Here is a 15,474-nt window from a genome sequence, read left to right as displayed (position 1 = left end):
ATTGGAAAAGGAGGAAAACCGTGAGGACGGAGAGACGGGGGAGGGGGGGTGGGAATATGGGCGGGAAGATTGAAATAGATAAGGAGAAAAGGGAGAGGAGGAGGTTATTGGGGGAGGAAAAAAAGACAAGGAGAGGTAAAAGGAAAAGGTGGGTCAATTATGCAACGAAGGAAGGAGAAGACGGGTGAGGTACTGAAGGATAAAGATATGAAGAGGAGAGAAAGAGATGAGAGAGGGTTATGGCAAAAGGCCACTGAAGGGGTTTTCTTTATGAGGACATGAATGTGTAAACTCAAAACCACAAATGTCAACCTCAGTGTGGCGCTCGTGGAAAACAGTCAAGGCGTCACCAAAGTCATCGCCGGGCCACACTCGGTCCATGTGGTGACCCCTCAGCGGTTCCCGAGCCGAGTCCCCACAGACTGGGCTACTGCTGTCCCACGTCACTGTCTTTGGTCTCCAAAGCTCGGCCAGCGGTGGCTGTCTCCGGTGGGATCCGTGACCACCATTTTACAATTGACAACCAATTTTCTTAAGATCAACCTTCACCCAACATAGCCAAAAATGTGTGTGTATTGGGGCTTTATATCAGAGACTGAGAACATAGACAGTTAGAGAAATAGACCAACCGATCCCGTCTTTCTGGACGGAGACAAGTGAAGGACTATTCCGGTGATGGCTAGGCGTTGCTACGCAGCCTCCAACTGAGCTTGAAAACGTAGTATGTGACGTGGGACACCTGTCTGAAAGTTGTAAGTCTTCTGGTAGCTGTGCAAGAGAAATCTCAATCATTCCCAATCAGCAGAGATGGAGAGGTAGGTATATGTTAGGAGATAGCATAGCCACAGGCTAATTACTGCTAACTAACATGCTAGTTAACGTTAGTAATTAAACCTAAACAGCCGATGGAAGTCCAAACTGTCTGCAAGCTTCTCCTGACAATACGGTGATTTGTCAACTGTGCGAAGGTAAGTCGCGGGGTTATGACCCAATCGTAGCCTATTTTTTCAAAAACATCTGCTACGGAGGCATAACATAAGGTAAAAGGTAATGGAACCTTTTATACATTGTTGTGTGTCTTTAGAAACAAACAACGGACAAATAGAGTCTTGAAACACTTCAGATGTGAAGTTATTTGCTGTCAAAATGGCGCCAAAATGAATGGGCGTCAATGGGATGCTAACTACAGGTGATGGCTTTGTAGCATTAAAATGGCGCCATGGGAGCTACGCTTAGAGAGGAGAGGCTTACCCCCTTGACCGAGACGCCCCAATTCATAGTTTCCAGCATATGTGTCACGTGCCCCCCCGCCCCCACGGCTACACCTCTTTAGGAGACTACCAGCAGGTCCTGAGTGTGTTGATTCCAATGGGAGAACTTAACGTGAACACAGATTATGAGCGATTCTTTCGCCCATAGTCACTAAAGTAAATATTGGACCCAGTTTTTCACAAGGCACATATCTCAAGAACATTCTGACACCAAAACGGCATTTTTAAGACTGACACATCAGGAGAAAATGTACTTGTTGTTTGAGAACTGTTTTTCTCAGGACCAAACTCTCGTGAGCTGATGGATAATAACATTAACTAACATCCACCAACACACTTACAAAACTAATCTCTGATGCTAAATGTCTTTTAGCTGTGTAAACATCTAACCTTTGCAAAATAAGTTATTAATAAATGATATAAATATAACGTTTTATCCATCCCCCGACATTCACTACACTTTGGGAGACAGGAAGTGTGGACCGTTTCATACCGTCTTTAGTATAGAGGATCTTGATTTATATGAAGAAACCACACAAGGACCTCATCATACACCCTTCGCTGTTTTATTTTATTTAATTTAATTTACAATGCTGTAATTGCAATGCTAATACCATGTCCCTCAAGTATATTTAAAAAAAAACAAAAACATGTTCAAACAATGGAGACAGTATGTGCTCTGGTACACAAACAAAAGACCAAAAATAAATAATTTCAAACAAAAAAGTACACTTAAGCTGCAAGAAAGCTGCAGCGTCATTGTTCTATGTACAACGCAAACTCTGCTAAATGCATTTTCAGCTAAGCACACACACATACACACCGAGCTCAACTCTTAAACACACCCATCCCAGACATTAGCATGTCTTCCTGCTGTGTCTTGGGACATTTTGCCATTTCTGCACAAATTGGTAGTTATTGTTGGATTAAAGTGACAGTTTGAGGAATTTTACTTTTTTGTTACCGATACCGCAGTTTGACAATTTCTTATAACATTGAGATTAGCTTATTTTAGCTCAATGTCTGTGGGGTGCCACATAAACCCACTGACATCCAGTGAAAGAGCTAAGCTAAGCTAATGTCCCAATTTAAAGTGCCCATATTATGCTCATTATCAGGTTCATAATTGTATTTTGAGGTTGTACCAGAATAGGTTTACATGGTTTTATTTTCAAAAAACACCATATTTTTGTTGTACTGCACATTGCTGCAGATCCTGTTTTCACCCTGTGTGTTTAGGTCTCTGTTTTAGCTCCAGAGTGAGACATCTACCTTCTATACTATCTTTGTTGGGAGCTGCTCAGTAGCTCGGTAAGATCCCATCAGCTAGATAACTCTTTCTCCAGCTCTGGTCAGTCCAAGGCAGGATTAGCTGGGAGACTTCTTCTAAAGGAGGGGTGCTTGTGGAATACCTGCCGAACAGGGACTGGAAGTAGTTCTTTTGGAGATTATGGTCAACAAATGGCTGTTGTAGCAGTGTTTTGCCGTTGAGAAGGAGCTAGCATGCTACTGTTAGCCACCTCGTCTCGGCTAGTGACGTAGAAAGCGGTGCAGATGTTGAACAGCTCACCCGGAGACTGAAGGCAGAGGACATTCAGAAACCGGATCTCACTCAAAACCATGGATAGTTTTTTTTCCAAGTTTGTATGTATGTGTACTCACCAGAGACACGAAATAACACCTCAAATCCCAGAAAAAGGGATTTCTTCATAATATGGGCACTTTTAGACACAGTACAATCAGTTGTGCATGTTTAGACATAAAACTACAGAACCGGCACTTTTAAACTTGTGGAAGAGCACTGGAAGCCCAAAGTAGTGCTGTTTGTGTTGATTGATGATATGTGTTGTAATGTGCATGTTGGCATTACACAGTGGAAGCAGAAGGATTTACCGACTAAAAGAACTGTACAATAAATGCAACAAGTGTGACAGTGACTAAGCGAAATATACATTTGGAAGTTGTAAATGTTAAAGTGTCTCACACGTCGTTGGTAATCAGTCGCAAGCACATCCAAAAGCCCCATTGTATACTGTCCCTACTTACTAGAGAAAGGCTGATCCGATTGTGACAAGCTCTTTCCAAGTCAAACGCTAAAGACCTCAAAGGTCTTCACGGAGCTTCATTGAGCATTATTGGGAGAATAAAAGGTCTGAGGGTCTGCTTTTTGGTTTAAAAAAATAACTTTAAGCTCAGTCTATCAATAAGTCAACAGCTATCGTGTACGTTCTTTCACATTATCTTCAGAACGGCTGCTAGTTAGTGAGCTAACTAGCTAGCATGTGAGCACTAGCAACACAGGTTAGTTGGCTAACTAGCAAGCGAGCTAATAAGCTAGCAAGCGAGTGCAATTGGCAGGTGGAACTTTGGGGGGGGGGGGTTAAGCATGGGTTCCTATTCTCATGAGCAGCACAATAGGTAGCCTACATTAGCTACTGTTTTATCAGGTACCTATTTGTAGCGGTTTGTTTAAAAACGAAACCAACTATAGGCTACACATTGTATAGCTTCTCGATCGACCTACTGTCCTCTGATATTGTATTATATGCAACTGCAAGCGATGAAGTCTTTGCAGAAATGATTCTACCAGTTTGCTAACACTTAGCTCGCCTTCTAGGTGTGTAGCATGCCGTTTGCCAAAGTTGTACAGTTCAACGTTCCTATTATGGAAGTTTGGGATATAAAACACTGGTCGGGATCTTTTCAACACAGAAGGAGGGCTGTCGATGGCCAAGATCACAGCAGGAACATGTAAAGTCAGATTTCAGGCTGGATTTTTCCTGTTAGCATTTTGGTTTAGCACACCTAAACATTACATAAAGAACAAGTCCAGTGTTCTAGTTAGCCAGTGTAAAGGCACATTGTCATGGTATAACAGGACCAAAACAGCAGAGGGACAGGGTTAGAGGTACCGAGTACTACCTTTAAAAGTGTTAGGGTTTTATTTTGACCTTTGTGCATTATTACGGAGTCTCATGCCGAATGGGGCAGCAGATTAAATCATACCTGTCAACTTTAAGACATTTTACGGAGCTGTAGCACTGGATGGAAAAACTAAATAAATGAACATATAAACCTTCAACCTTTTGACTAATTAGATTAGGTCTTCACTTAGTTACTGCCCTGTGATCAGGAGGTGTGAGTGGGTGAAAAGGACATGCAGCGAGGTTTAGGCACAACAAAAAACTAAACTCTAATCCTACATAATCGTGCTACTTCTCTGCATTCTTTAAATAAAAAATTACTGTGAGTGTCGTTCCGTTTTTTTTTTCTCTTTTTAAACTTAAAAAGTGAATAACATATGATGTATGAATTAACTGTAAAAACCTTTTGCCTTATCACTGAAAAGTGAAACTGTATGGCCTATACATTGTGCTTACAGTAATTGAACAAAAGGCTTCTGTGAATTGCTAAATATGTTACAAAATCGGACATCTATTTCAACATGGATGAATCAAAGTATTAGATCAGTATTGGTAATGAACAGAAGTACCTGCATGTTATTAGCTCAGAGGCTCAAAAGGATTTTTAATAACGGATTAGGTAATTAGTGAGAGGATGCAAAAAGGAAACATCAGACGTCACCACGGGGCAGAAATGATTATTATGAGCTGAATCTGCAGATGTGATCCAGGATCTGGTTTTGTGCGCTGCGTTTTCTTTCTTAGCTCTGCAAAGCACCAACATAGAATAGATGAAGGAAAAGGGATAAATGCAGAATTAAGAATGAGGATTGGAATATTTTTTAACTTAAAACTTCCTGTCACAAAGTTGACTCTCCTAAAAAAAGTAGCCGCTCAATTCCTTCTAAATCGTTTTTGTTTTACTCTTTTAAGCTTTTACTCTCACCAAAATGCAACCTAGGGTCTTTTTGGGAATGTACCCGAGTCAAACATTTGTTTAAAAGTATGAAAAGGACAGAATCGCTACTTTTAAGATTTAACGTATTCTTGTTTTCGGTCAAATGGCTTTCTGAATGTTTGTGAAGGCTATGATAGCGTCAACATCACCTTTTTAAAAATACTAAGAAGCCTTGACCCAACATGAGACTTTGCTCCAAGTATCACTAGGGACGCTACACATGAACTCAGCATGGAGAACATTGTTTGTGTACACAATATTTACTGAAAAAAAAGAAGGTTTTAACAACTCACTGCATCTAAAAAAAAATAGTCAAAAATAGTCGAGGGAGGAGAGTAAAGATGGAAAGCTCCTAAAGCTTAATTCCATATAAATGCCATTCCTCATTTAAGAATGGCATTTCCTCCTATGGTTCATTTGCATTCGGACATTGACACTTTTTGACTGCCAAGATGGCGGATAGCGTAAACAAAAACAGATACATTAGTACGTTGTTCAAAACCTTTTTTGGTAAACTCTGTGAACACAAAAATGTTCTCAATGCTGAGTTCATGTCTGGAGCTCCTGGTGATACTTGGAGCAGAGTTTTCTGCTGTGTCGGTCGTTTTGATGCTATCATAGTAGCGCCCCTAGCTCTCCCATTTAAAAGGCCATTTGACCAAAAACGGGAACACGGTAAATCTTCAAAGTGGCGCTCCCATCCTAAACATGCTTTTAAACGAAGGTTTGACTTGGGTACATTCCCAAAAAGACCCTCGGTTGCATTTTGGCGAGAGTTGCACTTTAAGCTCAGTGGTATCCACTTAACAGGCAGCGGCGTTTTGAACAACAACCAACATCCTCCAATCACAATGCAAGAATTACAGCAGGGCTGCCGGGGCGACGGCATGAAGTGACAGGTGGAAAAGCAAGGGAGAGAAACAGCCAAGCGACCAAATCTCTTGTGTGTGGCCTCATCGTCATGGCGGACTGCTTTTCATTTAGCACCAGCAAGAAGACAAACGGGGTTTCTGATGGGGGTTGACAGGGGCTGATCGCATGGAATGAAACCAGAAGAGCTGCGATGAAAGACGCACACGAAGAAATAGTGCAAGGCTTTTGTTTTCTGTAGCGTGGACGGGATGTGAGCAGTTTCTGCACACAGTGTCAGTTCTTTTACCTTCATAGACTTGTGGCCAAATGGTATCCGCAATTTGCGTTAGTTTTAATCTGTGTGGTGTGCCGGTTGGGAGACATTTACGGAACCAGGAATTATCTGAAGTGAGCGTTAAGATGCAGATATTAGATCTTTTTTTGTCGTCTTACTGTCTAATTGTCTAAAGGCCTAATATTAGCATCTCATTTGATTATTCAATATTATATACTAAATGCTTCCAAATATGCCCATTTCTTATTGAGTTTGCGTATTTGTCCCTTTAAGTTAGGTACCTGCTGTGGTTAAACTCCTCCCGTTCGACATGTTCGTACAATAAAACAAACGTCAAGATGTTTTCGTGGTCCAATTCCCAGTCCCTCATGTTATCTTTTTCTATGTAACTGACACTATTGCTGGAGACACGGTGTGTGTGTGAGTGTGTGTGTGTGTGTGTGTGTGTGTGTATGTGAGGCTTCTGTTTATGGAAGAAGGCCTTAAGTTTCTTCACAGGTAGCATTGCTGCAAAAAGGGCACCATAGCGCGTGTGCGCGTGTGCGTACGTGCGTGTTTGTGTGTGTTTCTATGAGGTCGGCTGACTGGCGAAGAAGGCCTTGGTTTCCCCACAGGTGGGGTTGGTGCAGAGCGGGCAGCGGAGGGTCAGCTGACGGGAACAGGCCACGTTGGACTTCAGGTGGGTGTTGACCAGGTCTGCCAGAGCCTGGACAGGACAGACATTTCATAGTGAGACGGAGGTAAAGAGAGACAACTCCCCTTGTTCACAGCTGTCTGTGGTTAGTTCACGTCTGAATGAAAAACAAATGAAATAAAGCTGAGCTGAATTGGAAACACTGTGCTACAACACTTATTCAAGGATGCCGTTAGTCTACGGTGCTGAAAAAGAATTAAATAAAAGAATATCCAGGGGCGGCCTCTGGCTCACGCCCCATGTGGGCTCAGACCTTACCGGCAGCCTGGGTTCAATTCAGACCCAGGGCCCTTTTCTGCGTCTCATCCCCCCCTTCTCGCAACCATTTTCCTGTCTCTCTTCAGCTGTTCTAAATAAACGAAAAAAAAAGCCCTAAAAAATATCTTTAAAAAAAATGTAACCCAAAATTGAACACAAAATACCTACCCAACGAATGAATATCTAAATAGTAATAATATTGGCTGTAGCTTCATACACAATGTTATTATCCAACTCTCGGCAAGACACTGAATATACAAATTTCCCTAAATGTTGAATTATTCAATAAAAACAGAAAGTAAGCACCTGACTGTTGCTATTACAGATGCCGTGTTATAGTATGTTTTACTACGGAAGTTTGCATTATTTCTTACCCGACCATTATTTAAGAACCCTGTTTTTAGTTTTTTTCTGGCAATGGCCATGGCAATTATTTGTTTAAAACCTTTTTAGATATTTAGTATGTGAACATTCTTAAAGTTCAGCTTTTTAAGACTATGAGTTGTGCTATATTTGCCGAGAGGAGACGAGGCAAATGCGTAATCTGAGAGAATTAGCGAGAAGCACTTCAAGGGTAAGAATGTCTACACGAGGAGTTCCATACAGTAAGTGAGCTGACTGAACAAGATGGCAATCTGAACGAGGATTTATCAAAAAATATATGCGACACGAGCCAGGCTCTGCAGTAAAATCTCGGATTCATTTCGTTCTCTTTGTTTTCCGGAGGCGGCTGCTCGCAGACGGCAGCAGACCGATGCAGCTCACTGAGAAACTAAAACCACACCAAGGAAACCATCCTTCAGTAACTACCAACTAATCATCCTCTGGATATTGATTCACCGACACACACACACACACACACGCACTCGGAGACTTGGCGAGGGGTCTCTGAGCACGGCGGGTTTGACCAGCCAGCCAGCCGGGCGGTTCAGTTCTACTGTAGTCAGCTCTAAAGGTTCCCATTGATCTGCCCCCTTCCTTTAATAAACCCGGCACACACACACACACACACTCACACTCACACACACATACAGACACACAGACAGTTGTGAGAAAGGTTGCAGGGTTGAGGAAAGGAAAGAAGGATGGAAGTAAGAAAGGAGACGAGGGAGAGAAAGAGGAAAGGAAGCCAGGAGGAATCCATTTATTGACCATCTCCTGCCTGGAGTTCACTTACTTCACAGAACCTTCTGCTGCGGTCTCGTTTTCTAAAATTAGACCCATGCATGCCTCCCTCCTTTTAATTCCTTCCTTCTTTCAATCCTATTTGTATTTCTCACTACTTGCTTTTCTTTTGTGGTCCTTTTTATCATCTCCCCTTTTTCCTAACGCTCTGTTCTTGTTTGAAAAAATACAGACATGCTACTTTTTAATTTGAAATTAATCCCATCAGTTTAACTGAGTTGATGCTTTCTATGTTAGTTTTTAGGTTTGTATACATGAGTCAGCTCTGTGTGCAGGGTTTCCCGTACATAGGTTCAACTTGAGTGCACCGCACAGGTAGATCACATCCAAATTACACTTTTTCCCGTACAACAGTGTATTTTTACAGCGCCAACGTTGCACTTCAAACACAGAGGCTATCATTGAAGATTCTGTGACTTCATCGTTTGTGTTGCTTTGTATAGTTTCTATTTTTACCTTGATGTTTTTTTTCCTTTATCTTGTTTGTACACTTGATTTTCATATGCTTTTAATGTTTACCTGATTCTGTATATGATTCTTCTGTATACTGAATTTTGTCAATAACAAAAAAATAGGCTACTGTTAGTAGAAGTCGCATGCTGGTGGGATTAACTCGACTAATAAAACCATAGAAACGCCGCAGCCACACCGCTGTGAAAGCACCCCGAACATCAGATAAAATACTCTAACGATAAAAATAAACAAGAATTTACTTCAGATAGCCCTCGTCTTATGTGATTTAACAGGAGTTAGGAGGAAACGGTGTTGAGATTAATAATAACATGTAACTTTATAACTAGCCTGAAATTGTGTCAGATGCAGCATAATGTCGCAATATTTTCTTTTTTATCTGTATCGTCTTTTAGTCCAATTTGTTGTTGTTTGTTATTTATTTCTAATTGATCTGGTAACGTCAGGTAGTTCTTTTCCCCATTGGTCGGATTTTTACGGATCCCAGGCATCACATCCTGCGCCGCCCGCCACCACCTGTACATTCTCAACCTGTGGGAAACACAGGTGTGTGAAACGTACCTTCATAAAGAGAGGGTTCCCATTCAACGACTCTGCTCTCTTGATGTTCTCCACCCCACACTGAACGGAAGAAAGACAGAATAAAACGTCACACGTTTATGTTACTGCACCAAACTCCCAAACCCACCATTCATATTACCAACAGGTTAGGGGTAAAAAGCCCACTAGTTTCTATCCATATGGAAAATATAACCATGAGTGGGGATATTTTGGAATTGCATTGTTTAGGACTGTGACGATTAAGCAGTGTGTCGGGTTACACACACACACACACACACAAAGACAGAGAGAGAGCTAGGAAAGTGAACGTGGAGTTTATCTCTTCCTTACCTCCTCCCCCAGCACCTGTCCATACTCGATGTCCAGCTCGTGTAGAGTCTCTATGTGGTCCGAGGTGAAGGCGATGGGCACCAGCAGGATGTTCTTCTTCCCACGCTCACACAGCCCTTTAATCACATCGTCCGTCTGGGGGCCGAGCCACTGCATGGGCCCCACCTGAGTGACCAACCACAGGGCATGACAAACGTGTTTATTCTATTTAGAGTGGAGATTTATGGGTGCCATTTTTGTGTTGACATAATGCAACACTTTGTCCATCTGGTCCAATTCTTTGATACAGACTAAAAATTCATGCACACTACTACGTTTTCAAATGAACTCCGTCCACACAAGCATTCAAACTGGTCTCTGAAACCTCCATTCATATTAACACACCTGCCATTCCCATACACTGGGATTGTGTGTGAACAGGAGGGTCGATTGTCTGACGTTACGCTGCTGATATAAGTTGAACATACAGACAATACTTTGGACAAAGAACCATGACGAAAAGTAAGACTAGGGATTTATTTGCTTGGGCGACGCCGACGTGGAGCTGTTACTGAAGGTAGGTAAGCCTACCTAACACATAAGACTGACTGGCGTGCATCGTCGTTTCCAAAGGCCTGAAGTCCAAACCCAGTAGTTATCAAAACGGGGGTGTCGGCAATGTTTCCAAATGCCTCTGTTTCATGGGCTAGAAAACGCCGGGTGGAGCAGTGTGGAGGTGAGATGTACAGAGGCTTGAGACGGTTCACACACCCATGCTAAAGTGGGAATTGGAAATTGATCTTAATGTAAATGAATTAAAATACCCCCCCACATCATCACATACCTAGAGCTAGGCATGGTGTTATATCAGTTAGACTAATAGCTGGTTTGATTTGCACTGAGAGATGACCTTATGGGAAGTTCCCCATGCCGAGCTCTAGGTATGGTGAAGGGTGATGATGTGGGGGGGGGGGGCTATTTTAATTCCAAAGGCCAAGGGAACTTTATCAGGATGCATAGTATCCTGATCCATGAAATAACTGGCCTAATTAAAAAAATGTGCCTGCCTCTATGGGAATTCAACATAGGGGGGGGTGTTACTTATGCCCCCTGTATTTTAAGGAAAAACATTTATTTATTTACAATACATTATTCATTCCCAAAGAAAATTGGTGCCCTTAAAAGGTTGGATTTTCCTATTTTTTTTAAATTAAGGCATTAAGAATGATATCCAAAAGATATTTTTTAAATCCTCTTTTTAATCAACTTCAGCATGGGTGTGTAAACTTTCTGAAAGCAGTGTAAATGTAGCAAGATTTTACACAAAAAAAAAACGCAACGTTAACGTCGACGAAATGGTCATGGTCCCCAGAAGATGGCCCCTTTTGGTTTAAATGATCTCTACCACCACCTTTAGTTCACACTTTACAAATGTAACAACACTACTGGTAAGGATCATCAGTATCAGTATGTCTGTTCCGTCCAACACTTTGATATTGGGTCTGGATGTCTTCGGAGAAGTGACACGGGCAGGACGTAATACCATGCGTGAGACAGGATTTTTATTCCAAAATTGGAATAAAACAAAGCAGAAAAGGAGAAGAAAATGGGTTGAATAAAAATGGATTGTAGCCATGCTTGTTGATGTTGGCACACGTTCACAAAATAGCCTGTTGTCACACATCTTCACTATTTTCCTCTAGGCGCGTATGTTCAAAACATACAAAATGGTAGGACATCATTTGACTGTTACGGCATGTATTTTGCTTGTTGAAAAATAAGAAGATTCTGGCAAAATCCTTTTATGGGGAAGTCATGTTAAATGAAGACGTGAGCCAACACATTCCAAATTTCGAGCAGGTTTAATATCAGGACCTGGGCGAGACACAGGTTGAGGAAAAACCCGGAAGTGGGGTCCCCTGTAACCTTAGCAACTTTACTGTATGTGTTGCATTGCACTACGGACCAAAGTAGTTGTTGCACCTGGAGAAAAATAGTAAAAACGTGGGGGAAAAGGCTATTTTGTGAACGTGTGCCAACAACATCAACAAGCATGGCTACAGTCCAGAGGTGGGGCCAGGAGCACCGCTGTCGTTGACACTGAATTATCCCGGTGCAAAGTGCACACAGCTGCTCTCCAGGAAACAAGACTTGCTGGTGCTGGAAGCATCCATGAGCAGAACTACACCTTCTTCTGGTTGGAGTATTTAAACCCCTGTCTGGTTTATTTTGTGCTAAACAGGTATCCAGCAACACGTCCCAATTCTCTTTTGCTGAAAAACAGATGATTGGCTGCGTGAGTTAATGAATGATTTGTGGATTTTGAGGCGCAGTGACGTGAGGAATAAGAGCTTTGAGGTATTAGATAGACAAGTGGCTCCATCTTGTGGCGCTCACCCGGACAACTGAAAAACCTGACAGTGTAGAGTTATCTAAAGTTGAAGTTACATAGTTGTACTGTAGAGGTTTCTGCAAATCTGCAGTGATGTACAGCATGACTTTGTGAATATTAAAATTCCATTTGAATAATTGGCTGTATTAAAGTATTACATAACCGTCGGCAAAATACCCCCACAAATTAAATCAAATGAAATCAAATCAAATCCGTACTTCAAATTTAACCGTCAAGCCACTGAGCCTGTTTGGATATTAAATACATCTTCTGGACTGTGTGTCTGATTGTGCTTTCTGTCGTCGTCTGTCAGTATGTTTGTGTGTGTGTGTGTGTGTGTGTGTGTGTGTGTGTGTGTGTGAGTGGTTGTGTGTGTGCGTATGTGTGTGTGTCTGTGTCTGTATGTATGTATGTGTGTCTGTCTGTCTGTCTGTGTGTATGTGTATCTTTGTCTGTGCTTTCTGTTGCTGTGTGTGTGTGTGTGTGTGTGTGTGTGTGTGTGTGTGTGTGTGCGCGCGTGCACTCACCCTGGACTGCCACACTAGTCTGTAAGGGTTACAGTGTCCCAGTCTCTCCATGACTCTCTGTACGGTGGCTCCCACTTCCTGAGGATATGGGTCGCCTCTGTTTACAACCTGCACATGGTACACAGGAGTAGTATTGTAGTATTAGCAATAGTATCAGTGGAAAGCCAAGAACGGCACATGACGGCCATAGCAGAAAGATACAGGTGTGACGTCTGGTTTTCTAAATAAAGGCTATATACTGTAATTTATACAGTCTATGGTATATCTACATATATGTAAAAAAGATGACTTGTATTAAGTGTAAAACATCTAACCTTTTTCTTTTATAAATTAAAAGAAAATCCACTTAATTATGAGGTGAAGGTCCTTACTCTTTGATGTTTGAGTTTTAAATAAGAGGAAACAATTTTCATTTTTCCCTATTAAGAGGGGTTTGTTGTTTGGGTTACACTGATTGACTTTAATTAGACTTCTGTCCACGAAATTGCCGCACAAAGACCAAAAGGGAGGTATGACCTCCAAGTCTACCAAAGCCGGAGATCCCACCAAACCATGAACCATTCCTCAATTCATCACACAGGCTTTAATCAAAGTGGTGCACCTAGTTGTACTAGTATAAGGTGCATCAATAGGACTATTGGCATCCATTAGTATCAACAGGAGAAGAGGCAGGCGGTAGTATTTTTATTAGACGTACTAGCAGTAGTACTTCATGGTACTTACCGCCATTGGGAGTGAGTGCGCTGAGAACAGGATGACAACGTCGTCTCTCTTCTCTTCTGGAAACTTCAGCAGCTCGTTTCTGACATGGTCTGCAAAACACTACACATGCACAGACAGACCCGACACAGAGACACACACAAAGACACACACCCATTTAGAACATTTTACACTCCACACTAAATACACCTCCTTCTCCCCTTCCAAACCCGTCCCTACAACCCATCAATTCAATTCATTTCTTGCGCTGCACTGAAACTTTCGTTCTTGCATTTGTGTTTGTGATTTCTTAAACCGCCATTTCGTTCCATCCGCACCTCTACGTGTGTGTTTCAGAGCAGAGCCCCGCTCTCTGTCAACACGCAGAGAGGACAGATAAGCTCGCGTATACAGGTACCGAAGTTTGGCACCATTCGATTTATTGTGAATCGGTCATTAGTAGTAGTACCAAAAAAAAGGTACCGGATTCGGCACCCAACCCTAATGGAAGCCATAATGTTGAGATACACAAATAGAGGCAGGCTTGTTAGCTGTGATGACTAAGCATGGCCAGTTTCAGCTCATTAGTTGCCATGACAACCTCCTGACCTAGTCAATTAATTTTCCAATCACTTATTTTTGTTCTTTCAGAGAGTAGGAGAAGCCTGGCAGGCACTTTGGTTCTATTTGCTAATACTGGGGTGTGTGTGTGTGTGTGTGTGTGTGTGTGTGTGTGTGTGTGTCTGACCTCCACCAGCAGGGGATGTGTGGGCCAACGGTCGATGACACTCCAGCGCATTTTTGGCCTGTCGCCTCTGTTGCTGTAGTAACGGTAGATGGCGTTCAGACTGCTGCCTGGACGGACAGAGAGACAAGCACATTAATATTGTAAACATGTTTCATAACCCAACCAGCACAGCCCTCTGTCAACAGCTGCGCAGCGCCACTGGAGGGTTTAAAATAAAGTGGCGCGACAGAAAAGAAGCTGCTGAAAAGGAGGGAGCATTGTCTGAGTCAGCGTTTCCTTTCCGAAGATCGGAAAAAGAAGAAAGCAGATATTTATCATTTACTTTTCGGATTTATAGGGTTTCAATACAATGTATGATTCACATTTGTTACGTAAACCCGCAGTAAAACCTGCACAAATATGCTCTATTTGGTGTGATTAAAAGGTCTGGGGGTCTCTTTTGTCAATCACTGGCTATTTGATTATCACATTTAATGTTTTTGGAGCCTTGGCATTGTGTTGGGAGTGCAGCGTAAGGTCTCAACAAATTCATTCTCCAAACACAGCAGACTGCAACCCGTCAACAGTGTTCTATGATTTGATATGGCTGTGCAGTTTTTATTGACTTTTATTGAACTACTTTAAGTGTACATCACTGTATGAAGGAATCCAAATGTCTAATAGACTAAATTTGGGCCTCTCATTACAGCACTACATTCGAGTGACAGAGCTGTCAAGCCTTACAGAGCTTTGCTTTTGCAACACTTTTTTAAGGGATCCTCAAAGCCTATTTCATTTTTTTACACATTTTTTTACACATTTCCCCAAGACTCAGTTTCCTAATCCAGGGTTCCCCGGAGAGCACAATTGGAAGTTGCCAATTGAGTAATGCTGCTACGAATTTATTAACGTCACAGCATTTCTGTTGGTCAGTGTACATATGTAGTGGCCGTGAATGTTTTCCTCGTTTTTTCTCAAATAACATCGGTGTACCTGATATAGGTGGGGCCAGAGGAGAGCTAAACAGATGACAACAGTTTCATCTACCAGTTAGCTCCGCTGGTAGCTGGTAGAGATGGGCGACTTCATTACTAAATGCCAGACCCTTAATCTTTCCCTTAATGAATTCCCCAGGTATTTCCAGGCTATCTGACATTGGAAACTTATGCAAAAATATGTTCAAGTTGTGGTGCTTTATGTAGGTAAGCTTTATAGGCACAGTAACACCCTTACTTTAATGACATTTGAGGACATCACCATTTTTAATCCCACCCATAGACTGTATATTAATGGACAAATCATCCGGTGACAAATGTGGAAGTGCCTTAAACCTGCATTATATCTGATCTCCAGCATGGGGGGGGGGGGGGGG

General features: G+C 42.1%; 1 protein-coding gene and 1 long non-coding RNA gene across 5 annotated transcripts in view; one reads left to right on the top strand and one right to left on the bottom strand.

Moving 5' to 3' along the window:
* Positions 1–6,649: 6,649 nt before the first annotated feature.
* LOC117959030 overlaps positions 6,650–15,474 on the top strand; it is a 25,477-nt gene continuing 16,652 nt past the window's right edge. The window contains exons 1-2 of the long non-coding RNA XR_004659857.1: positions 6,650–6,703; positions 12,463–12,514. This is a non-coding gene — a long non-coding RNA (uncharacterized LOC117959030). The remainder of the gene's footprint in view (positions 6,704–12,462; positions 12,515–15,474) is intronic.
* The window catches only part of fech (ferrochelatase), a 19,323-nt gene continuing 10,540 nt past the window's right edge, over positions 6,692–15,474 (bottom strand). The window contains exons 5-11 of one of the 4 annotated variants that reach the window (XM_034895866.1): positions 14,124–14,230; positions 13,400–13,498; positions 12,677–12,784; positions 9,779–9,943; positions 9,449–9,508; positions 6,837–6,985; positions 6,692–6,738 (exon numbers count right to left, since the gene is read on the bottom strand). In XM_034895866.1, the coding sequence (XP_034751757.1) occupies positions 6,848–6,985; positions 9,449–9,508; positions 9,779–9,943; positions 12,677–12,784; positions 13,400–13,498; positions 14,124–14,230 (677 nt within the window). In that variant the 3' untranslated portion in view covers positions 6,692–6,738; positions 6,837–6,847. Of the gene's footprint in view, positions 6,806–6,836; positions 6,986–9,448; positions 9,509–9,778; positions 9,944–12,676; positions 12,785–13,399; positions 13,499–14,123; positions 14,231–15,474 lie in introns of those variants that run through there. The other 3 variants (XM_034895867.1, XM_034895865.1, XM_034895864.1) reach the window with 3 other exon arrangements.

This window comes from Etheostoma cragini, chromosome 16, assembly GCF_013103735.1.
Source record: "Etheostoma cragini isolate CJK2018 chromosome 16, CSU_Ecrag_1.0, whole genome shotgun sequence".
Lineage (NCBI taxonomy): Eukaryota > Metazoa > Chordata > Actinopteri > Perciformes > Percidae > Etheostoma > Etheostoma cragini.
The sequence above is the reverse complement of the archived record's forward strand: the minus strand, read 5'-3'. Positions and strand labels throughout refer to the sequence as shown.